The 25,746-nt window shown below is 41.5% G+C and overlaps 1 protein-coding gene across 1 annotated transcript in view; it reads right to left on the bottom strand.

The window, feature by feature from the left end:
- Positions 1-25,746, bottom strand: part of CACNA1A (calcium voltage-gated channel subunit alpha1 A) — a 3,713,953-nt gene that overhangs the window by 2,292,555 nt on the left and 1,395,652 nt on the right. Inside the window, exon 13 of the mRNA XM_044082385.1 lies at positions 20,555-20,672. Coding sequence (XP_043938320.1) covers positions 20,555-20,672 — 118 coding nt within the window. The remainder of the gene's footprint in view (positions 1-20,554; positions 20,673-25,746) is intronic.

The raw sequence follows: 25,746 nt of genomic DNA, 5'->3' as shown, positions 1-25,746 counted from the left end.
CAGGAGAGGCAGAATGGAATGAACCATGACCATCAGGAATTTGGAATTATTTACAAACTGGTTCAGATAACGGAGATATAAAATGGGTCTCAGGTCCCCTGTTTTCTCTGGCACTAAAAGACCCTTGAGTAGATTCCAGATGATCTTTGCTCTGGGAGACCTCTTGGATGACTCTTTTGTCCAGCAGCTTTTGAATCTCTAGATCTGCTAACTCCTTCTGATTGGGTGCAGCATTTGGGAGACATTTGCTTTTCCTTTGGGGAACTTGAAATATCCACTGGATATGATCCTTTGCACCAATGAATCTTTTGAGATCACTATCCAGGCTTTTAGGTCCAACGACTGCTTTCAGACAGGGACAGTTGGTCAACCTTTCAGGAGTGCTAAAAGAATCTGTCTGAGAATGAATCTTGAGACCCTTGATTCTGTGGACACCCTCTGTCATGTGGGCGGTGTCTTCTGTTGTAGTTATGCTCCCCTCTGCCTCTGGGGGGAAGTCTCCTCTTCATTCTTGGAAAGGCCCTTGACATTTCAGGAACAACAAATTTTATCACCATGTTGATTCCTAGAAAATGGTCTCTGTGGGGTAGAAAAGTGGATTCCCATGGCAGAAAAGGCCCTTCCATCTTTCTCACTGTGGGACAGTATTTCTTTAACTGTTGGCCCAAACAAAGAAAATCTATCAAAAGGACCACTGATGAATGAAGGGCTCTGCAAAATCATACAACCACACCCAGGTATGTCTCCTAATGGCTATGTCTGAACCAGCTGACCTGTGAGAAACCTTCAGCTGTGTGCAAGATGAACCTTATGGACACATTAGTAATAGATTGCAGGATGGCCAGTTGTGAGGACAAAGACTTTTGGTCCTCTGCAGACATGGACCCAGAGGTATAGTTAGAGACTTTCTTAACTAAGTCCCTCTGTAAGCTAGTGAAATGTGCCAGGTAGTTCAATGACTGTAAGGCAAAGGTTGCTGAAGCACACTCTCTCTTCCCAAACCTGTCCAATACTCTAGGCTTTCTATTAGGGGGACGGACAGTGGAGCTCTGTTCAGCCAATTCCTTTTAAGTGGTTGCTGCAACAACCATGTGATCTACAGGGATTCCCTTGGTCCAGTGTTGTCTGTCATGGGGGGGGGGGGTACTGAAAATTTTGACCAGTCATTTGGGGATCAGTACCACAGAGTCCGTTTCCTTCCATGCCCTGCAGGGGTAAACCAAGAAGTAGATGGTCCAGACCCAAAGGCTTCCAAAAACACCGAATCCTCCTTGGAAGGGGTTTTGTGAAGACCAAACACCTCTCTAGTGAAGGATCTCTAAGATGTCTCCAAATTAGATATCCTCAGATGGAGATCTAGGGGACCCTTCCCCTTCATCAAAATTGTTGTCTTTTGTGAGGAATTCTTGCAGGGAATCTAAGTGCCTCCTTTTGCAAGACCTCTTCTGAGGAACCTATTCAGTGGGGTATTCTGGAGCAGTGTCAGAAAAGGCATAGAGTTCCCTAGTGGGAACTGCTTGGAAGCTCAGTTGGGCTGCCTGTCCCTGAGGTGTAGGATTAGAAGGCTCAGACACAAGATCCAAAGAGGGAGCAGAGAGTGGATCCAAACGCAGAAGAGTCAAAACTGCTCTGGGGTGACAGAAAACCTTTTCTAACTCCTCAAAGGTGGAAAGTCCAGGAGAAGCCAAGGACACTACAACCTCAGCCGAGATTCTTGGTGCAGAAGATCCCAGGCCATCCCCAAACTTCCGTTCCAAGGGAGGAGTCAGTGCCGAGCTGTCCAACACCAAAGCATAGAGTGGAAGTGACAGCTCTGAAAACTTTGGAGTGAAAGTCAACCCCTCTGAACTGACACAGACGCTTCAGCTCAGCGAACCACTGTGCTTTAGGGGGGTAGGAGCTAATCAGATCAGGGAAGTTGCCGGAGAGGAAGACAGAAGTATGTTCAGATCTGATGGTTCGACTCTTGGAGACCTTGAATCTGAGGACTCCAAAACAGTAGGTTAGATCGGAGAAGGAGCAACAACACGCTGGAAGCAAGGTTTAAGGGTCAGAAATCCAGTGGGAGACAGAACTAGCAAGACCACTGTCTGGATCTGTGTATTGAGGAATTTCCGCATCATCCTATCCACCTGCGCCTCAAAAAGGTTTTGGGAGGACCTAAAGGAGAAAAAAGTGGAAGGTAGCCCTGAAGACTTTTTTGGAGTCTCCTGAGAAAAGGAGACCTTAACCTTGGGCTACTAGCTCCTGGGAAAACCATGGAATACGGAGCAGAGGAGACTTGGCAACAGTAGATGTCAGATCTGAAGACCTCAGATCTGAACTATATGAAATATTCTTTGGGGGCTCAGATAAAAGTACTGACTTAGGAGACCATGCAGGGAAGCATTTTCAGTGCTCTGTGGATTCCTTTAATTTATGAGAGGGGGTTTGAGCCCCTGATGAGGAAGTACCAGTGGAAGGAGCAGAAACTGGAAGGTGGCCTTTTAAAATAAGCTTGTTCCTCCTGTCACTGATGGCCCTGGAATTAAACACTGCACAAATGGAGCAGGACATGTCCAAGTCTGCCAGATCTGGGCAATAGACACACTCCTTGTGGGCATCAGTGTTGGGGATCTTATGCCCACAGGAAGCGCAATTTTTGAATTCAGTAGGCTTTTCAGACATAGTGCAATGCCACACATGATAGCATTTACAAACAAGGAAGAAAAAGAAATGTTTTTTTTGTTAAACAGTTATAACAGCTAGAAAAAGGTTTTTATACCAACAACTGTATGACTAGAAAATATTTCAAACAGAGGAAGAATGGTTACCAACAACAGTAACTAAGATTACCAAAAAAAAAAAACTTAATTTTGGTAGCAAGAAAGTTTAGAAAAGAGGTAAGGAGATATTACTACTACTACTGATAATAATAAGGAAATAAAAGTTAAAAGTAAGAAATACAAGTTTATGCACTCTGTAAACCCACAATGAGCTTGAGAAATAACAATCCTGTCTGAACCTGAAGAGCGGCAAAACAATCTGAGGTAACACAAGTAGTCAGGGGTATTATGTGTAAAGGAGGAGCTTGAGAGTCAGATCCTAGAATCTAGAAAAAGTGGCTGAGTCATATCTGAGGATCAGATCCTAATCCATTCATGGAAGAACAAATGAAAATGACAAAATCAGATCATTGGTTTTCCCCAAGATGTGCATTGCCACCAGAAACTATTGGGAAGCCATTGCCCACTGCTAAACTCTCATGGCTTCCTGACATAATGGGTACTACAGTGTTCCTGCCATTTGTTGATGTTTCAGATTACTGACATGCTGTCTGTCTGGAGTTAAATCACACCCCTAGGGAGGGAGTCCTGGAACACCTGCAATGCAAGGATGAACACTCTAATCTTCAGGACACTGATGTAGAGACTGGCCTCTGAGGAGGACCACAAGTCTTAGACTGTCTTTCCCATGAAATGCCCAACTCACCCCAGCTGGGAAGCATCCACAGTCACTGTGGCCTGAGGAGGTGGAAGAATGCAAGGGGAACCCTGGGAAACTAGACAGGAGTCTAACCACCACTGAGCCTGTTGTTTGTATATACTAGTGAGACAAATGGGAAAATGCACTGACCACTGAACTGCAACAGTCCACTGTAATACTCTCATATATAATCTGGAATGGTGGATGAGAGTAACGGAGGCTGCCATGGATTCCAGGAGATGGAGGATACACCTGGCTAGGGGTTTCTGGTGGGAGACAGCTGTTGATGCTTGTTCAGAAGGTTAAAATTCTAAATTCCAGAAGTCTGCCTATTTGTAAATTTGTATATCCAGATGGGACCAAGTAAACTCTATTGTTTAAACAGGAGCTAATTTTGATTTTCCCATGCAGATCATGTTTCCTTGATGGCTGTAAAGCTAGAGCGAGGAATCCCTGGTGTGAATAGACTAGTTTTAGTAGACTACTAATGGAGGCAGTTATGCCTTGGTTGTCCAGATAGAGGAACACTCCAAACCCCTGCTATCTGAAGTAAGCGGAGACCACTGCCATGCACTTGTTGAACACCTTGGGGGGGGTGAGACCCAGGGCCAGGGCCTTAAAATGGGAATGACTGTTTCTCAGCCAAAAGCTGAGGAACCTTCTGGACCTCCTGGCTATTTTTATGTGATAATAAGTTCATAGGTTCATAGGTAGGTACTAGGCTATTGGCCCTAGGGCCTATATAAGCCTAGCCAAATGGTACCCTGGCTTTTGCCACCCAAGAAAATTATTTTCCTGTGCCCCTGTCAAGCAGAGCCACAGAAGTGATCCCCGGGGTGAATTTCCTATCTCCCATCCAATCATCAAGATTTTTCTTGAAGAGTGCTAATGAGGAGCTTTGTTTGATATAGATAGGTAGTTTGTTCCAGAGTATGGGAAGTCTCTGAGACAGGAATCTATCCCTCCAGCATGTTCTGTTTATTGTGGTGACAAGGTTTAGGTCCCTAGAGCGTTTAGCTTGGAGGGATTGGGATTTCTTTACGTGGAGCATGTCCAACAGCTCTGGGTTTGACATAGCTTTGTATGTTAGGCAGAGATCACCTCTGAGTAAGTGATATGCAACAAAGCTGGAGATTTTTGAGACGGTCTGCGTAGGATATCTGTTTAAGGCCGGTAATCCTCTTTGTGGGGTATTTCTGTGGCCTTTCCAGTTGTTGGAGATGTCTTGTGAGGTACATACCAAATAGGGCGTTGTACTCTATAATGGGTCTAATAAGCATCCTGAAGGTCTGCCGAGCACACAGTCATCCTTTCTCAGAAGAGGCAAGATAGACTGAACTGTGAGCATCTGGAATTTTATGTTTTACATATTAGTTTACTTGGCTGAGGTCTAGGATGGGCCAGAGGTCCTCACTTTTCTTTGGAACCTAAAAGATGCATAAACAGACTCGGGATCCTTGTTCTGGGGGGACCTCCTGGATGACTTGCCTTTCTAGCAGCTTTCTTATTTCTTGTGATATAGCCTTACTTTGTATGGGTAGGGCATTCAGAAGTCTCTTTGAGTTGGAGTCAGAAAAAGAAAGGGAATTGTATAGCCTATGGTTATTATTTTTTGCACTCACGTATCTCAGATGATGGCTGTCCAGGCTGAGGGATGTACAGATAAGTGCTATCTATTGAAAGGCTGGCAGACATTTTGGTGAGGGAACAAACCCTTAGCACTTTGCCTGAGGACATGAGAATCTAATTAGCTGACAGACAATGCCTTACTGTACATGAGTTGGGGAAGAAGGGAGACCTATACCTAGCAAGCAGGGCATCACTGCAAAGGAAAGGGATAACCAGTGCTGCTCAAGGGTCTAAAGGAACCCATGGTAGGCAGCCCAGCCTGCCCCAACAGAGTCTGTCAGTAGCAGGGGAAGCCACTAGTCAGGTACATGTCCAGGACTTAGGGTTAAATGCTTTACATGCAACCAGTGGGGCCATGTAGCATGTAGATGTCCACGGAGGCAAGGTGGGGAACAAAAGTTGGGAGAGCCAGTAAGAAGGAAGGCCAAAATGCCAACAATAGGTTGTCTTGACACATCAAGGGTACCAAAGTACTATCCTGCAGATGTCCTGATAGGGAAGGATTTTGATAATGCAGTACCATGTGTTCATGCAGTTACACACAGTCAGGCTTGGAGACAAGCATGTGGGTCTGGTAGCCTGGGGGGAGACGCAGAAAAACCGCACACCTGCAGCCAGGACTGGTGCGGTGGTTACTTCAGGGAGGGAGCTACCCTGTAGCAGTGAGACTGAAGGTGAGCCACAGCTGCTTATGGGTACTGATGTTCCCTTGGACAGAGTGACTGCAAGGGCAGAGGTGAGTAGTAGTACTCAGGCTAACAGTGAGGCACCGCTGTTAGAGGATACTGGACTTCCTGTGGAAGGGGAGCTGGGAAAGGTTACAAAGAGAGAATTGAGACAGGCTCAGCTCTCAGACCCTAAATTACAAGGACTGAGAGAGGTAGCTAGTGAGGCACCTGATTCTCAAGGGAAGGGGGAATCTCTATACTGGGACAAAGGGTTACTGTATAGAGAGTGGACCCCTGAGGGAGGGCTAGAGGGTGAGAGAATACAGCAGTTGGTATTGCCTAGAGCCTACCATCTGGCACTTTTAGCCATAGTCCATGATATTCCCTTTGCAGGTCATATGGGCATAAAACATACAAAGAGACGTATTATGCAGAACTTCTATCGGCCTGGAATTTCCAGAAATGTAACAGGGTACTGCAGAATCTGTGAGCAGAGCCAAACGTTAGGCAAGGCAGGAGACAAGGTGAAAGCTCCTTTGATGCCTTTGCCTGTGATTGAGAAGCCATTTCAGAAAGTAACTATGGATATTGTGGGGCCTCTGAGTACCCCAAGTTCCACAGTTAAAAAGTACATCCTAGTGGTAGTAGATTATGCTACAAGATACCCTGAGGAAGTGGCTCTGTCCTCCGTTGAGGCAGAAAAGGTGGCAAATGCTTTGTTAGAGATTTTCAGCAGGGTAGGTTTCCCAAAAGAAATACTGACTGACTGAGGTGCCAATTTCATGTCAGACCTGTTGACTTGTCTGTGGAAATACTGTGGGGTGAAGCACCTAAAGACCACCCATACCATCCCCAGACTAATGGTCTTGTTGAGAGGTTAAACTCTACACTCAAGACCATGCTATAGGCATTTGCAGAGTAGTCTAAGAGGGAGTGGGACAAATATTTGCCCCATCTGTTGTTTGCTTACAGAAAGGTGCCCCAGGAATTCACAGGTTTTTCACCCTTTGAGTTGTTGTATGGGCATTGCGTGAGGGAGCCTCTAGATTTAATTCAAGATGAGTGGGAGGGTGAGTGTGAATTCCACAAGGAGTCTGTTGTGGCATATATCCTAAACCTCAGGACAAGGCTCAGGGAAGTTATGGGCTTGGCCCAGGAGAACCTGGCAGAAGCCCATCAGCAGAAAAATGTCTGGTATGTCAGGAATGCTCGAGCTAGAGAGTATGCTGTAGGACAACAGGTAATGGTTCTTGTTCCTGTCAGACACAACAAGCTGCAGGCAGCTTGGGAGGGACCCTAAAAGGTGGTAAGGAAGGTCAGCGATGTTAACTACATGGTAGAACTGCTAGGCAGGAGGCAGGGGCACAAATTGTACCATGTTAACATGATGAAAACTTACCATGATAGGGAGGCCCTTGTGCTGAGTATTTGCAGTGGATTGCAGGAGGAGTCTGAGGGAGATCTGGTGACTGATTTCCTCAGTGAGGTTCAGACTGACACCTGAGTGGAAGGGGTAGCAATGTCCCAACAGCTATCTCCTACCCAGGTTCAAGAAATCCGAGCAGTGTTACAGGAGTTTGGGGACATGTTCACTGGGAAACCAGGGTACACCCACCTGGTGCACCACCATGTGGATACAGGACTCCAAAGGCCTATTAGGCAGGTCCCTTATAGGGTGCCTAAGAGAGTCAAACAGACTCTAAAGGAGGATATACAGGAAATGTTGGAACTAAGGGTAATTCAGGAGTCCCTGGGCCTCCCCAGTGGTACTGGTACCAAAAAAGGATGGCAGCATCAGGTTCTGCGTGGACTAGGAAATTAAATAGTCACACAGAGTCAGATGCTTACCCCATGCCTAGGACAGATGAAGCCCTAGAGCAGCTGGGAGGGGCTAAGTATCTTACAACCACTGATCTTACCAAGGGTTACTGGCAGGTGACCTTGACTCCCACTGCTAGAGAGGTCAGCCTTTGTGACTCCTTTTGGCTTGTATGAGTTCACAAAATGCATTTAAGATGAAAAATGCCCCAGTGACTTTCCAGAGGCTGGTAGATCATATCTTAGCAGGAGCAGGAGATTTTGCCCTTGCTTAACTAGATGATTTTGCCATCTACAACCATTCCTGGCAAGAGCACCTTCAGCATGTCAGAGAGCTGCTGGGCAGACTACAGAGGGCAGGTTTGATCATTAAGCCCAGCAAATATCAGGTGGGTATGGCAGAGGTATCCTACCTAAGGACAGAGAGTGGGCAGTGGTAAGATCAGGCCAGAACCGGTCAAAGTGGAAGCAGGTGAGGGCATTCTTAGGGAAAGCAGGGTACTAGAGAAAGTTTGTCCCAAATTACAGTACCATAGCTGCTCCCCTCACAGACCTTACAAGGAAAAACAGCCCAGATAAGGTAGTGTGGACCCCAGCATGTGAGCAGGCATTCCAGAATCTTAAAGGAGCTTTGGGAGGACCCCCTGTGTTAGCCAGTCCAGATTACAGCAAATCATTTGTTGTGTAGGTGGATGCTTCAAACCATGGGGTGGGGGCTGTACTTAGCCAGATTTCTTCAGAGGGAGAAGAGCACCCAGTGGTTTATCTCAGTTGTTGGCTCCAACCCAGGGAGGAATGCTATGCAGCTGTAGAAAAGGAATGTCTAGCCATAGAGTGAGTACTGCAGAAACTTCAGCCTTATCTGTATGGAAGAAAATTCACTATTGTTACAGATCACAATCCCCTAACATGGTTACATTGAACGAGACAGCAAAATGCTAATTTGCTAAGGTGGAGCCTAGGGTTGCAAGCATATGATATGACAGTTCAGCACTGCAGTGAGGTTAGCAATGCCCATGCCGAGGGGCCCTCAAGACAGGAAATGGGGTAAGGTATTCTCAGATAGGCTCAATCCTCTCAAGCAACATTTCTCAAGGGTCACTTGAAAGACTAGCTTGAGTTCTCGGGGGGGGGGGGGGGCAGAATTGTGAAGGCTGCCAGCCCAGCTAGATAGAATTTTGTAAATAATCCCATGTCATTTGTAAATATTAATATGATCCACCGGCTTGTTTTACAAATGTAAGAGAACTGTACGTTATGATTAAACTATATGTTATGCGCTGAATTTCAAAAATGTAACCACAGTGCACTCTGCTGGAGATGAGCAGAAATATACATGGACTATATGCCTGTGCAAATGTTATGTTTTCATAGTAGAAGTTGGGACATACAGACTTAACTTGCAAACTTTGAGAAAATAAGTAAAGAGTTTTACTATCTGCTATAAGGTTTATCTCAGCTAAGAGACAGAATGTCTAGGCTAGGATCTTCTTTCTATTGTTTGCAAACAATGGTAATTACAGGTTTTCAAGGTAATTGTTTTATGACTTTGTTTCAGACAAGCTTCTAAGAAATAAGTGTCAGCTTCTAAGAGATAAGTATTTTTCACAAAGACATATTAAATTCTATTGGTATCTGTTTAGCCTGGGAACTAGATGCAGGTGTCAAATAACGATGTTATCTAGCTAACCCAGCAGTAATGTGCATTATGCATTTAAGAACTACCTCAGAGACAAAGTCAGTGCATTTTGTATTTTGCTCTGGGCCTGTAAACATCTCTTCAGCACTTCTAATCTATATTTGCCTTGCTCTGTAAGTAAGTTATTTAGGGCATAATATCTCTTAGAGATAGAAATATAGCAAGAGTAGTCTAGACGTTTTCTGTATTTATGTGAGACTGTTCTGCAATGTTGTTTTAAAATATTTCCTGTGATTCTGAACTCTATTGTCACTGTGTTGAGTTAATGAACATAGTCTTGTGCTTTTATTATTTATTATTAAATATATTTAAAACTTTTAATTGTGTCTGGTTTTGTATAGAGATATTTAAGCTCTTAGAGTACTTGCATATGTATTTGATGATGATGTACAAACCACTCCGAAACAGCCTTCAAGTCTTAGTCACACTTACCATTTGGATAATAGTATCATCACATAGTAAGATTGGGTACCCTTTGAGAAGGGCCTTATTAGTAGTTGATAAGTAGTGGTTGGTGGCACTGATTTCTACCTTACAGTCTGGGCAGAAGGGGGCATAGCTAGTGAACCTGTGCTAGCCTTCCTCAGGAGTGTATGTGTGTTTGTACATAAATCAAATCTCAAAGTGTGTGTGTGCTAGCTACTTGGGCAGAGACACGAAGCATTGGTTAGACAGAGAGGGAGCTGGAGGCTTTGGCTTGACCACTCGGCTGAGATCATAACCCTATAACTGTGCCAGTGGGGAGTCTTATTGGGGATCTGGAGAGAGAGGGAGAAACCAGCTCCAGACTGACTGTGATCTCTGTGTGCTCTTAAGGGAAATTGTACTTTACTGCGTGTATAACTGTCATCCTCCCAATGTGCACATCACTCACTGGTGTTAGTGGTGAGGATTGAGGCTCCTTGATTACTGGGCCTGTGTACGGGCATCACAATCTGTATAAAGCAGAGAAATATGGAGATCAAGAAAAGGTACAAATGGAAATGTTTATGGAAAAAATTAATATGCCAAGGTTAGAGATAGATTAGTCTCAATTACTAATTGTTAGGCTAGGAGGAGATGAGATAAAAATGGTGATGTATAATCAATCAACAGGAAAGTCCCCAAGAATAGATGGTATTCCTAGCTAGGAGGAAAAAACTGATAAGGATCTGGAAGGTTTTAACAGTATTTTAAGACGAGGAGAAGCACCTACATCCAGGACGAAAGTGATGGTGGCTGTAATACCTAAAGAGGATAAAGACATATCAGCTCCAGCTTTATACAGCCCCATTTCAATCATAAACCACCATGAGTATAAAGTGTTTATCTCTATAAAGTATAAAAGAATGGTAAAAGTGATGCCAAAATTGATAAACATGGATCATTGTGGTATTATGGGGGAAAGATAAACATTTGGCAACATTAACAGAACACTGATTATCTAGAGGTAAGCTGAATGTAATAAAATACCACTGTTGCTAGTGGGTCTTGATGAAGACAAAGCATTTGTCAAAGCTAGTTGGGAGTTTAAGAGCAGGGAAATGGAAGCATTTGTATTCCCTGATAAAATTATAACATTAGGATGATATATAAGGGATCTGAGGTGAAAATTAAAGTGGGTGAGCTCCCTTCTGATGATTTCTGTTTGAGCAGAGGAACCAGCCAGGGGTGTCCTCTTTCCCTTTTATTTGCATTATATTTAGAACCACTGCCAAAGAAAATAAGAGACTCAGAAATTCAAGGATATAATTGGTAGGGTAGTCAAGAAATTCTGGCTCCATTTGCAGATAATATTATTTTATACCTGATAAAACCATACAAGGACATTTCAGTGCTCTGGAACATTTTGAGGCAGTTTCAAATATTTTCAAAATACAAAATTAATGAAGCTAAAACAAAGGTAATAGCAATAAATTATGTACCCACACACAAACTGGTTCAGCAATATCCATACTTATGAGGACATGATAAAATGAAGTATTTAGGAGTATGGATTAAAAATGATACCGGTGTGGCAGTTAAGGGTATGTGGGAAGAGACTAGACAAGAGATAATACAAATATTGAGAAGTTGGAAGCTCAGTTATATGGCTATGGAGAGTAAGATGCAAGCAGTTGAAATGTTTTTAGTCCAATTAGTTTTATATACAGGTTAGGCATATTTTTATCAGTCAGAAGAGAAGTCGTGTATAGCAATTAATAAAGAGTTGAAGGATTTAATCTGGGAGTGGAATATGACAAGAGTCAAGTGAGATAAGCTGATTCTTCCAATTGAACAAGGCAGTTTTGGTTTACCCAGTTTGAAGGGGTATTTCAGAGCTACACAGTTAAGGCTCCTATACATAGCACAAGCAGAAACCTATAATTCAAAGTGGAAATGACAGAAGGGAATTTTGGATGCAGATCCTTAAGGAAAATAGCAATAACCTTGCAGAATATCATATTCATAAAGTAGCAGAAAGTATTCTAACACCTAAGCCAACACAAGAATGGAGAAAGGAGATTCTGCAGATAGGGAAGACTGCAATTATGAATGCAGACAACAGGCAAGAGGGGGCTGGAATTTATTGGACAAAACTGGTAAAAGAAGTAAGCTATTGGGAGCAAAAATTAGAGAGGGGAAATATAATAGAAAGGGAAGAGGCCAAGAATTTATTTGGACGGCAGTATAGAGATTGCCTTCCCTATCAAGGATTGACATCATATAGGCAAAGAGAAAGAAATAGGGGGATCTAAGCAAAAGATCAGCACTGTTAACGTTTTTAGTAGAACCTAGAACAAAAGTTGCTGTTAAAAAAAGGAATAATTAGGAGAGCATACAAAATATTGCATGATAACTATAAGAATCAATCCGAGGAGGCTGGAAAGGATTGGGAAGAATGACTGGATAAGCAATTGACAAAGAAACAATGAAGGGATATATGTATGTCTCCCAAATATGCAACAAAGTCTAGAAGATTTAGAATCTTTGCTTGGAAGTGTTTACATAAGTATTTTTATACCCCAAGTAGACTCCAAAGAATTTTTCCTCAGGTAGACAGCAAATGCTGGAGGTGTGATGGGGAAAAAGAAGTAAAAGGGAACATATTTTATGTGAGTGTAATGAGTTGGCAGACTTTAAAGATTCCCTGTAGACAGCTCTGTCAGAGATACTGGGTGAGCAAATTGGTGTAACTAAGGAAATTATTTTTTGGGGTAGGGTACAGCACATAATTGCTTAGACATAGTAATGCCTTGCTGTGTCTAATTATGGTAGCCGCCAAAAAAGCAATGACTAAAAACTGGAAATCAAAAAGTAGTGAATATAGAAACAGAAATAAAACAACTAGAACTTGGATCTTTAGAAAAGGTTAGAAGCAAATTACATAGGAAAAATTAGAATTATGGGAAAAATACATGCAGAGGAGGAACAAGGTTTAAAAGAAGCCAGGATTTGAATGAGCTATGTAATGCTTGACTGACAATGGCTGGATATATTAAAAGTGATGTATAATGTTTGCAACTACAATTATGTCAATATGGTTTGTGATGTACAATGTTTGCAACTAAAATTATGTTGATATGGTTTGTTTTTATTTATATAAATAAAGTTTTTTTGTTAAAAAAATAATGTAGTTGGCAAGATGGCATTGTTGTGTGTTGTGTAGGCGTGCTACTGCACTCAGCATAGCATAGCAGCTGGTTTTAGTGTAAATTTAAAATATAATACTCAATAATTCAGTATGTAAACATATCTGGAGTCATTAAGGCATTTTCACATGGGTTGCAGTATTACAAAATTCATTGTGGTTGCAATAAGAACTAGCAGAGGCTGGGGAAGTTAGTAACCATGCAAACAGGAAATTATATGTTTTCCAAATTTATATTGTCTTCAAAGGTACATTTTTTGTACTTTAAAGAAGACACTCAGCTGGTGGGAATGCTTAACGTACATGGAGAGCTGCAGAATTTCCATACTTTGAAAGATGGAGAAAAACAAAAAGACTACATCATTACCAAAGTATGCAAAAGTAAGATGCTTGAATCCCTGAAGTTTTCTCTCGTGTCACCAGATAAAAGAAAACAAAAAAAAAAAGAACAACAAAAAGAAGTTATCTGATTACCTCAGTGAGAAATGTCAGATAAGTGTGCTCAACGAAAATATTATCTGATCATTTCTAAGAGAAATATGAGAAAAATATGCTCATGAAAGAGAGATGTGTGTAACAATAAATGAAGAAAGTTTTCTTTGGTCAATAATTGCAGGCCATCAGTATGCCTCTGAGTGGTATCAATAGCTACAGAGGCACGCACTTGACTTCAGAGGATCCAGCGGCATTAACTGTAACTGCATTAACAAAATTATCAGTTCCTTCGTGCATTTCAGTACGTAACTGAAGAGAATAAAAGTTCACTGCACAGTTTAGATTTATGCTTGTGTGAATATATCAGAAAAGACTCTCCAACAAAAAAGACTTCCATAATGAAAAGCTGGCAAGAGTAAATCAACTAGATATTTATTTGTTATTTGTTAACCAGGAAAGTCCGACTTGGAAAAAAGTCAATTTTTAGTGGAGGCCCGGAGAGAAATGCTCCAGATGCATGTCTTTGCAATGTGGGAGGAAACTGGAGCACCTGGAGGAAACCCACACAGATGCAGAGAGTACATGCAGACTCCACACAGAAGGCACTCCAGCTGAGAATCGATCAGGAACGCAACTTGCTGTGAGGGCACAATGCTACCAGCTGCACCACTGCACCGTCCTACATATTCTCACTAAATATATAGGTTCATAGGTTCATAGGTTCATACTAGGCTATCTGCCCGAGGGCATTTACAAGCCTAGCCCATAGTTTTGTGGCTTATGCCACCCCTTTAGTATGGGGAACTATACCCATTATTTTGCTGTGCCTCTGTCGAGCAGTGACACTGAGGTAATCCCTGGGGTATATCTGCGATCTCCCATCCATTGGTCAAGATTTCTCTTGAACAAGGCCAGCGAAGTGCTCTGCCTCACATATACCGGGATTTTGTTCCACAGCATAGGGAGTCTTTGGGTGATGAATCTATCCCTCCAGCACATCCTATTAATAGCTGTGTCAAGGTTTAAGTCCCCGCCCTTGTGGCTCTGACGGATCTAGATTTTTGAGGTGAAGCATATTCATCAAATCTGGGTTTGACATGGCCTTGTATGTCAGGCAAAGGTCACCTCTGAGCAGTGGCGACTGAATAGAGTTGAAGTTCTTTCAGTCGGGCAGCATAGGACAGATGTTTGAGACCCTTTATCCTTTTGGTGAGGAACTTTGTGGCCTCTCAAGCTGCTGCAGGTGTCGGGTTAGATACATTCCGAATGGGGCATTGTACTCAATCATTGGTCTGATGAGTGATGAGTATAGGGAGACTATGACCTCCCTTGATCTAGATGAGAATCCTTTCATGATAAGGTGGGCAATGTAGAAGGTCTTCCTAACTACTTTGGCTACATGGGTGTCGAATGACAGACTACTATCAACTTGGGTCCCCAGGTCCCTGATAACTTCTTCTGTGCTCAGTGGATTGCCACCTATTTGGTAGCTAGGGGTAACCTTGTTTTTCCCGAAGGGTATGACTATGCATTTTTTGGCATTTAACTTTAGGCCATGGCTCTGGCACCAGTTATCCGTTTCTGTGAGACCCTTCTGAAGGATATCTGTGTCAGATGTGTTTTCTACTATGGCCCAGTTTGCAGTCATCTGCAAACTTTGTCAGCCATAACCCTCCTGTGTTTGCTTGTACTTGGAAAAGTAGATGCCAAACAAGAGTGGGCCCAGGACTGAGCCCTGTGGTACACCACTTGTGACAGGCTTTGAGTCTGACATGGCGCCAGCAACTCTGACCCTGTGGGTTCTGTCACTCAGCCAGTTTGCAACCCATCTTGTGATGTATGGTTTAACATTTAAGCTGATGAGTTTTTCAATGATACCCGAGTGGGGTATTGTATCGAAGGCCTTCGCCAGATCGAGGTAGGCTGTATGGACTGCCTTTCCCTCATCAATGGCTTTGGTGACTGTTTGAAAAAGTCAACCAAGTTTAGAAGGCATGATCTGCCTTTGACAAAGCCAAACTGGGATGGATCCAAAGTCTGCAAATTCCCTATGTCTTTATTTATGAGGTCCATTATGATCCTCTCCATGGCTTTACAGATAAGGCTTGTCAAGCTAATGGGACGGTAATTTCAGGGTCGGTGGAGGCACCGCCTTTGTGAAGTGGGACCACAGTTGCAGTGCGCCACTCCCTGGGTACATATCCAGAGGTAAGACTATGATTAAACAGCTGTCCTAGCTGTGGGTTTAATTCCTCGTTGAGTTCGTGGAGCACACAGCCGGGGACACCATCAGGTCCCATGGATGCTGTGTTTTTTGCTTTGGAGAGAGCAGTTCTCACTTGGGCGTTGGAGATGTTTGGGGGGCTGCAATCGCTTGGTATAGATATCTCTCCTTTAGGGAGGGGAGAAGTTTGCACTGAACCTGTCAGCCAGTATGTTGGCAATGTCTGTAGGATCAGTAATCTTCACATCATTTTGAACTAGTTCTGAACATATCTGGGAGTTTCCTCCCAGGTTTCTAACATAGCTAAAGAAGGCCTTATGATTGTCTTTTGAGTCTTTAGCTATTTTTCTCTCAAAATTTGCTTTGGATGATTTTATGAGAGCTCTTAGTTTTTACTTATAGTGATCAAGGGTGTCTTACCTTTTAAGGATTTTGCTCTATCTTGTAGTAGCTTCCTCCTTTTGTTGTAGAGTTTGTTTATGGCTGGGGTCCACCAGACTGGACGCTTGCCTTTGGTACAAAGAGTCTTTGTTTTGCTTGGGATTGCCTTATCCATGCAGTCCTGCAGGTGCTGGTAGAAGGCATTTGTAAGTGATTCAGCGGCTTGAGTACTGTTTTCCGCGCTCGGGGGCCTTAAAGGAGACCACACTAGTCTTTAGAAGTGTGAAGTTGGCTTCGAGAAGTTCTTTACTGTGGTCTTTTTATTTCAGGTGGGGTGGGATGAGGACCTCCAGCGAGATTAGTTTGTGATCTGATCTCACCAGTGAGGGGTATACTTCCGGTGTTGAACATTGTGCTCCCATGTTCGTGATGATGAGATCAAGTATGTTTTCTCCTCTTGTGGGGATGGTGACTAGTTGTTCCATGGCATTTGAGTTTATGAATTCCAGGAACTTTTGGGCTAGGGTGTTTGGGCTTGAGTAGTGTACCCAGTCTATATTAGGGTAATTGAAGTCACCTAGTATGATGGTGTTTGGTGATACATTTATCCCCTCTAGTGTTTTCAGGAAGGCCATGTGAGGTTCCTGAGTTTGTGAGGGAGGCCTCAATATAAAAGAAGCTCTCATGTTATAAAAGGTATATCGAGAATGATAATCTGATAATCTGGGATTTAGGAGAAGCAATTATGATGACAAACAATATGCTGTGCTAAAAATGTTTTATTTAGTTACTGATCTGCAAAAGCTCTACCGTCTTACATTGCTAACGGAATTCATAGGACCTTTGCCCTTTCCTTGTTCAGGATCAACCACATAGACTTGTATATACAAAAGCTACTGAGTGCAGCACATGGCTATAACTTAAAAATGTCTACAGACCTATAAAATGAAGTGCAAGAGAAGACAGCACGGTGCCAGGATTACAACTACTAGTTCAATGTAGTAATAAATTTAAAATAGCATATCCACTTTCTGTTTATTAAATATGTGCTTCTGAATAGCATCCCACATTTCTACTGAAGCAGAAAGCGTTGTGCTATTTGGTATTCAAATTTTATGTTAATTAGATGCCCATATTTTTGGCAGGATGTACCTACTTTTCAAGGACGTTTGTACCTATTTTCAACGTCTGCAGGTTTTGAGATATGTATCCCTGCTGCCCAAAAATGTAGTACTACAGATAAAATAAGGTAATCAAAACTAGCACTGGGCTCAGTTTACCTACAACCAGGTACCAGAAGGAAACTGTTACTGTACAAGACTGGGCATCATATGGCACAAACTGTCAGCAATTTTTTAGCAGAAGCATATCGATATCAAGCAGGAATGGAAATCAAATCAGAAGTCAATAAAAACCAGGCAGCAACTGAATGTGCCAAAAAACAAAAGAAAGAATATAAGGTGAAGGAAAAGATGAGAAGGCAAGAAATGTGAAAAAAACATAACTATAGTTGCAAGTATAGAAAACTTCTGGAAGAGCCTGATGTTGATCAAGAACGAAAGCAGGAATGGTTAAGGAGAAGTGAATTCAAACCAAGAAATGAAAGGTTAATATTGGCAGCTCAAGATAGTGGGCTATGTACACTTTGGTTTACAAAGTTCCTTGAACATGTGGGAGAAACAGACATATGTAGGTTTTGTAAAACCGAATTGGAAACAGTCACACACCTTGTTGCCATTTGCGACTCACTAATGGCCGAGGGACTGTATACGGAAAGGCATAATAATGTGGCGAGACTGTTACACTGGAGATTGTGTAAACATTATGGTATCGAAGTGGCTGAAAAACACTGGAAACATGAGCCACAAAGAATCATAGAAAATGATGAAGTTTATATCACATGGGATCACCCTATACCAAAAGTTCAAAAGATAGATGCTAGAAACCTGGATATAGTGGTCCAAGAAAAGAAGACAAAAGTAGCATTGATCACTGAAATTGCCATACCCAGTGACTACAGTGTCTTGCGTACAGAGAGACACAAAGTCATAAAATACATGGATCTGCAGGCAGAAATGACAGCCATGTGGAAGAAAGATACCCATACAGTTCCAATAGTAGTAGGAGCAACGGATCTTATAAAAAAGAATTTGCAGTCGTATTTAGATATGTTACCAATTCATGTAACACCGTACGAATTGCAGAAGGAGTTATTACTGGGCACATTGCAGGTGCTGCAAAGAGCACTTTTGGCTGTCATCAAACTGTGAAACAATACTAATTTCATGAACTTTAATTATACTTTAACTTAGGAATGGGGTCCATTCCTGTCATGGTATTAGAAACCCAAAAGACTTGGAGAAATTAAAAATCAGCAAACTACAGTTAGCATATTTATAATCTCCACTGGGTACACCAAATCAAGGAAGTCCGGGGGTGCGATAAAGATAAAACAACATCTTTAGTCTGACAGACTATAGTCTGGTTATGGTGATTAAACTAATAACCTTTGGATCCTTAGATATATAAGCACTTTAAGAATGTTGACTGATTAATTAATGTCTTCTGGCACTAATCCTTAAGGATGTAAAAGCAAATCAGCCCAGAATACAGGAGAAGATTGGTACAATTAACTAAGTATATGCCAGTAGTCAGTTTTATAGCCATACTCACCTATCACAGGTTTCAAATCAGGTAGCTACTGAAACCAAAGAGAAGGAGAAGATATACTGGGCTAAAAGAGTGTGCATAAACCTAGCTCTGTAGTGCACAGGGGTAGCATTCTGTACATGACACAGATAACAAGAGTTCAGTTAGCGGCTTGGGTGCTGGAAGAACTGGGCAGGGGAATAGAAGAGGTACAGTTTTTTGACAGCATGCCTGTTTGGGAGTGGGACTTAGTGGTTCCCATTCTTTGAGTGTGTATAGAAGCATGCAGCAGGGACAAGTGACTCTGATCCCTGTAGTGATGTGGGTGCTTATATCATCACCACCACCAGGAAGGGATTAAGGCTGTATTTGTAAATCTCCTCTTGCCTTTATGATGGTCCTGCTATCACGAACCTTAACTGGGGGGAGGGGTTGAATGGGTGTTGGTGGCTTTCACCCCTGTGCCAAGAAATGAATGGGCTTTAGCTACTATTGACCTTATAGTGAATGAATGGGGGATGGTAATGGAGGCCTGACAGCCAGCAAGTTTGGAGATATAAAGGGTATATCTAGGAAAAAACACTGTGCCAAAATGGTAGAGCTACAGAAAAGAAAGGGAATTAGGCTGCAGATTATGTAACATCTCTTTTGCAATTAGAAGACACTGATATTCAAACAAAAGCAAAACCAGGACTCATCTGGCAACAACCATTGCTTAATGAAATGGGAGAAGTAAGAAGTCCAGCATCTAGGATTCCGTGCAAAGCACTGACCAAGGTCAAGGCAAATAGAAGATTCATTTTAGGCCGCAATGTTAGCAAAGTCTCAAAGCCTCAGTTATATTTCCTGGGGGAGAGGGCCATTAACACCCTCTAAGTATGCATCTTTTTCCATTAAAATCAAAACTGCTGGAGACACCCTGGCATCAGCTGACATTTGCCACTCAATTTCCCACTAGAAACCACAATGTATACTGGAGCTTCTCAATTAAACACAGAAAGATACTAACCAATACATAAAATAAGCTTTTAAGATAGAAATTTTAAACAAGTCCTCACATCATTGGACACCTGATGTTAATATAGCTACTTAGGGCTTTTTTGGCATGACATAAAACAGTCTGAAACATACATTTTGAGGGAAAAGGAGCTAAGTCACCATTTATCAAAGGAGAGTGCTAGTATTCTGATATGGTTGAACATTGTAGTAAAAAATTTTCATTTTCTTAGCAAGAAAAAATAATGAAATGCTCTGTTGGTCCACTAGCACTTAAACATCCAGTTAAGAACCACAGATTCTCTCCTCTCTGAAGATCTGACATTAACATTCTCTAGACACATATCAAGGTTATGTATTATCCATACTTGAATTTTGCATTGTTTTGACCTTACTACCTCTTCCCAAAGAGTGTACCTATCAAACACTTCCCTTTCTGTGAAATGGTACTTTGCCAGTTCTCCCCCGAAAGTCCAATTATGTTTTTATGTGTGACTCAGGTGGAGATCATCATTGATTTATCACTTCACAACATGTCACATTTTAAAAGGTTCCCTGATTGCAGTGTGACTGAACCCAGTCCTGCTGTCCATTCACTTTAAACCCTGTGAAAAAAATGAATAGTAGTAGGAGTGGGGATTATAGACAAAGTATCTAACTGAGAAGGGCCAGGGAGGAAATGGAGGATAAATCAGTAAGCAACGTGTATGGCTTTTTTTTCAGTCACATCAACCTTTTGTTGAGTGAATAAACATGGAACACTTTTGACTAAGAAATGGCATTCCTTCAGTAGTGATAATAAAGGCGTTTTTTTTTGTAATTTTTCTCTTCAGGCATTTCTTAACAATATAGACATGCTCTCTACTGGTCACTTGCGTAAGTAATGCTGCATCACGTCTGTGAAACAGCACCCAATTAAGGACTCAGAAACGCAACACATACACTCTTGTTTAATGCAGACTTGTTGCAGAAAAGGATACAGTTACCAAATAGAGTGAGGACAATGAAATAGATGGAGGAAATCATGCCCCTTTTAACTCCGCCCTGAGACTGAATCCCATCATACATCACAGCATTCCAGTCTTCTCCTGTTAGAATCTGTGAACAAAAATCAGCCTTATAAGTAAACAGCATAAGTGTGTGAGGCAATACTATCCAACAATTCATCAAAACATTCTTTTTTATTATTTTTTTTGGCTTGGAGCCACAAGGCTATCAAGCCACAAACCCAAATTTCTCACTTGCTCCTATCTACAACTGACATCGAAATAAAAAAAAGAGAGAGAGAGAGAGAGAGAGAGAGAAAAAGGGACAACTGCCATTACCCTACAAGGGCCTACGAGATTCCTGATACTCCTATCAGCCCTGTTCTGTCTGCTGGTAAATGAGGTAAAATGCCTGTTTATACCAAGGTCCTGCTACTGCATTCTTTTACTTAGATGTAGTGTATGTACCTTGATTCATTACAGTTCGCTTGGTTGAGCTAACCATGGCACTTACTTCCCTTCTGCTCTGGCTGGCTTCTCTAGAGACCAGCCCACTAACTGAACCTTGTTTGTCTGGACAGTAATTAGAGATTCCATCTCCCTGTTCTAAATCGAAACATGTTGCTTTTTTATTATATTATTTTAACACTTATTCCTACAAAGTTCTGCAAGTAGGACTTAAGGAACTCAAGCAATAAGAGTAATCTTTTTTCAGTTTCATATTTCCTGAGAAGTCAGAATATGCAATATTTTGACAACTCACCATAACAGTAGATATAAGAGTAATGGGACCATTACTGCTAAATTCATAAATATGTATTGGAATTGTCTACAAATGTGGAAATTACCCCTCTGCCACATTCTTCAGGGGATGACAACTCGCACTACCTATTCTTAAGCCATGGCCATTACGTGGTAACCCAGCTCTAAAACAGCAACTCAAACACCTACTTCTTTTGTATTTTTTCATTTAATTCATTTATTTGTTATCTAAATAACTGAATTTGTCTTTTGAACCTTTTTTTTACTCACGATTCAGACCATGCAAGAAGGATAAATACAATAAATATATGAACAGTTTAGCGTTGCCTATCAATTAGTACATTTTTGGGAGATGAGAAAAAACCAGAGTACCTTGAGAAAACCTATGCAGTCTCAGGAAGAATATTTCAATCACCATATAGACAGTAAGGACAGGCTGAAAATGAATCGTGGACCCTTGTGCTGTGAGGCAGAAATCTTACTACTAACCTACATGCTGCCCACATTGTTGTTCTTTTTTGGTGCCCTTGAAAAAGCAGGCAAAGCTAATCACCAACAAATGCTCTTCTGGCAAGCAAAGGAAGCTATAACTTGATAAGCCCACTAGACACGAGTCCCTTTTCAGGGGTAACACAAGAACATATCTAGTTATAATGTTTGAGAAATTAATGATGAATTATTATGTGGCAGCCTCATTAACTTTTTCCTTATTTACTTAGTGAATTATTGTTTGTTAAGCACTCTTTTAGACACAACCCTATCCAACGGCCAACCAAAATGAATTACAATTCACATATGGTAATGAAAATTAACAAGGAAACTGTACAGTATATACAAATGAATAAAATGAAAGCAGTTTAAATAAGCATATTTGTAAGTTTGGACTCATGGATGAATTCACACACACACACACACACACACACACACACACACACACACACACACACACACACACACACACACACACACACCTCCTACCTATCCCTGAATTGATAGGACATCCTTGATATAGCATTTGTTGTTGCTGACTCTTGCAAATTATTATGATTACATTCAGTTAGTAATGCCAGACATTACAGTTTCATACTTCTTATTGATCAGAAAATATAACCCACTGAGAGCTATCCTTTCATGAACTCCTAGTTGTTGAAGAGGACTATAGCTCTTCATATACAAAGAACTGCTTTCTGCATCAAGTGTATATAGTCCTTTTCAACAACTAGGACTAAATCCTGCAATATTGGACAGGGTGGACACCTGGGAAGTTAATTAGTATCCTAATCTAACATAAAATATTTATAGAACAATAGTTTTGCAACATGACAGACATATGGGTGGGGGGCACTAGACAACAGGGTTGGTTGCGTAATATTGCTTTACATCAGGATAAAAAGATAATGAATAAAGGAATAAGGTCATTAGTCTAAGAGAGTGTAGAGGTGTGACAACCCCCTGTACATGCACACACAAACACACACACACACACACACACACACACACACACACACACACACACACACACACACACACACACACACACACACATATTCATGCACGTGCACAAAAGCATACACACAAGCTCACATCACACGCACATACACACAGCCCCCACCATCCAACTACACTCACGGACAAATTCACCCATTCTGTCAGACACACATCACACACACACACACACACACACACACACACACACACACACACACACACACACACACACACACACACACATACACACACACACACACACACACACACACACACACACACACTTGAAACCACTCATCCCTTGACTTACACTCACATTTGCAGCCACACATGTGCACACATCACCATTACTACCTGTCAGTTAAACTCCTCAGCACTTACCTCTAACATGCTCTCACCCACTGAAAGTAATGTGAAAAAGCAAACTTCTGGCCTATTTAATTAACATGGCCAGCAGCACTACCTTACACAGCAGTTGCTCAGCTGTGTAAATGCCTTAATGGAGGCATTTCTGGGGAGAGCATATGGCTAATTAGCATATATCACCTTTTCTGAATGCTTCATTAGCATTTGCAGTAGGCCACAGAGACAGCTCACCAGGGTGCTGCACCTCTTTGTGATGCAACACTGTGATAAAGCTATCTCTGAATTGGAAATGGTTACCACATGCAGCAAAATAGACTAAGTGTTGCAGCAACCTTTCTGAATTCCAGCCATGATACAATGAAATATAAATAACCTCATCAGACCCAGCAGAAAATGATCAAGTCTCTAGCTATAATCAGCCTTTTATGGTTCAAGACATGAATGTCAAGAAATTCACCATAACAGCTAAATGAAGCTCCTGAGGTGAATCTTGACATCAACATCCACACTGAGAACACATAATAAGTAATTATGATCAGAGAGACCCAATTATAACTCTTTGCAATGCTTGAAGTTTTATCTGCTCTTCAGAAAAAAAGTCTCAGTGCAAAGTGTTTACAACTTTGAAACCCATAAAACGCTTAGCACTGCCACAAAGCCAGCAGGCAGAAGCAGTGTTCATCTGCTGACTAAATGGCTTTAAAAGCTGCTAGGCAGTTCATAATGCTATGTTTCATTTTTTTGTGTGACAACAAAATATATAGCAGCATTTAAAGCTAGGGAAATACTTCAGACTGTTCTGTGATGGGTACTGTTAAAGACTCAAGGCTAACAGAGCCAAAATATGTTCAACAAAACAATGTTTATCACCTTTGTCTTCTTCCTAAATTCGGAGCATAATTAAAACACTTTACTATACAGAGGATTATGACTGGGTCTTCAGTCATAACCAAGATGCACGTTCAGTACATGGATGTCCAGAAATTCCACTGAGAGAAGAACAAAGTGAAGCTGGAAAAGTGCTTTTTGATGTACATGTCAAGAACATATAGCAATTTGGTTATAACTGGAGAGACCTGATCATAATTCTGTGTAGTACACAGAGCTTTAGTTGTACCAGTTGACTAGTGTGAAATGTTTCACACCTTTGAAAACTGTAAAATATTTAATGCTGTTACACAGACAGCAGCTAGAAGCTAATTGTCAATGGCTTTAAAAGGTATTAGATACGGACATACTTTTTGATATACAATTAAACTTCTTGCCACTGTTTTGCAGTAACTAGCACTGACTGCTATTATGTTGAAGCCTGAGGCTAGAGCTTAACACTATTGAGAGGCACTGAACAAAATTGCTTTTTTTCCAGATTAGGAGACTAATCAAGGGCTCCATGTGCACAATGTTTTGTTGTACTTATTACAATGGAAAATAATGCGGTCAGACCAAAGCAATTAGCTAACCACTTGGAAAACATCTTGTTCACGGGGGTTGGGCATTGGCATAATAGTTAAGATATTTACCTCACAGGTGCAATGTACAGGGTTTGATTCTCACCTTTGAGGGAAAATGGCTAAGCTTAAAATGACCCAAAAGGGTAGCTAGTCTAGTACTTCCTTGTGAACCAATGAACCTATCTGTTTCATTACTGAATACATCTTTCCCTTCCTCCATGAAAGAAATAGTTGGTCTGGGGAATACACTTTGTATATAAATAATATATCAGAATCATTTGAATATCCATGGTGTGAATTTTTTGAGATAGAACTAGAAGCTGAACAGATTGACTTGGCTAAATTCAGAGAATACCTTGGGCCTAAAGGAGAAATATCCTTCTTAAATCACCACTTCCTTGAGGAATACTGAAAGAGTCATTACAGATCAGGTGCTACATTTCAGAAATATTTCTAGGTGGAAAATTAAGCCACTAGAAACAAGAGTCTTCTAACACTGAAATTTCAAACTGGTATACATTAATGGTTTAAATGGAGATCAAATTAGGCTCTCTGAAACAATTTCAGTATCAGTGGGAACTGGGAAAAAATCATACAGAAGACCAGGTTGCTATTGCTGGGCCAGAACATCCTATGTTGCTTCTTCCTGTGGGGGAATTAGGAAAAGTAGCTACTGCATTTGTCAATGGCCCATTATGTGAAATAGGTCAAGCAAGGTCTTTGCCAGTGATAGAAGATGGCATTTGCTACTGACTGACAGAGGTACCATTTGTAAGGTAGCAGTATGAACAAACTGAATTTGTCTACTACAGAACTGGCCTGACAGGGAAAATGCATTGCAGTAAGAAAGCAGGGTATCAGCATGGCCCGTTTTCATAGCCTCATTACACCTCAGATGAAGGGGTAGAGTTGGGTTTCACCATCCACTTGTTGACATACCAGACCACTGTCATATTGTCAAATGTAATGGCAGTTGGACCCTAAGGCGTTAGTCTTGTAAGGAATACAACATTAGAAGACCTGCCCTAATCTCAAGAACTATGAAGAGTGAATGGGTCTCTTGCTGTGACCATGTCCACAGACAACATGCCTTAACCAATGCCCCCATCTTAGGGCACA

This window comes from Protopterus annectens, chromosome 9.part0 (assembly GCF_019279795.1).
Source record: "Protopterus annectens isolate FY-2018-M chromosome 9.part0, PAN1.0, whole genome shotgun sequence".
Lineage (NCBI taxonomy): Eukaryota > Metazoa > Chordata > Ceratodontiformes > Protopteridae > Protopterus > Protopterus annectens.
The sequence above is the reverse complement of the archived record's forward strand: the minus strand, read 5'-3'. Positions and strand labels throughout refer to the sequence as shown.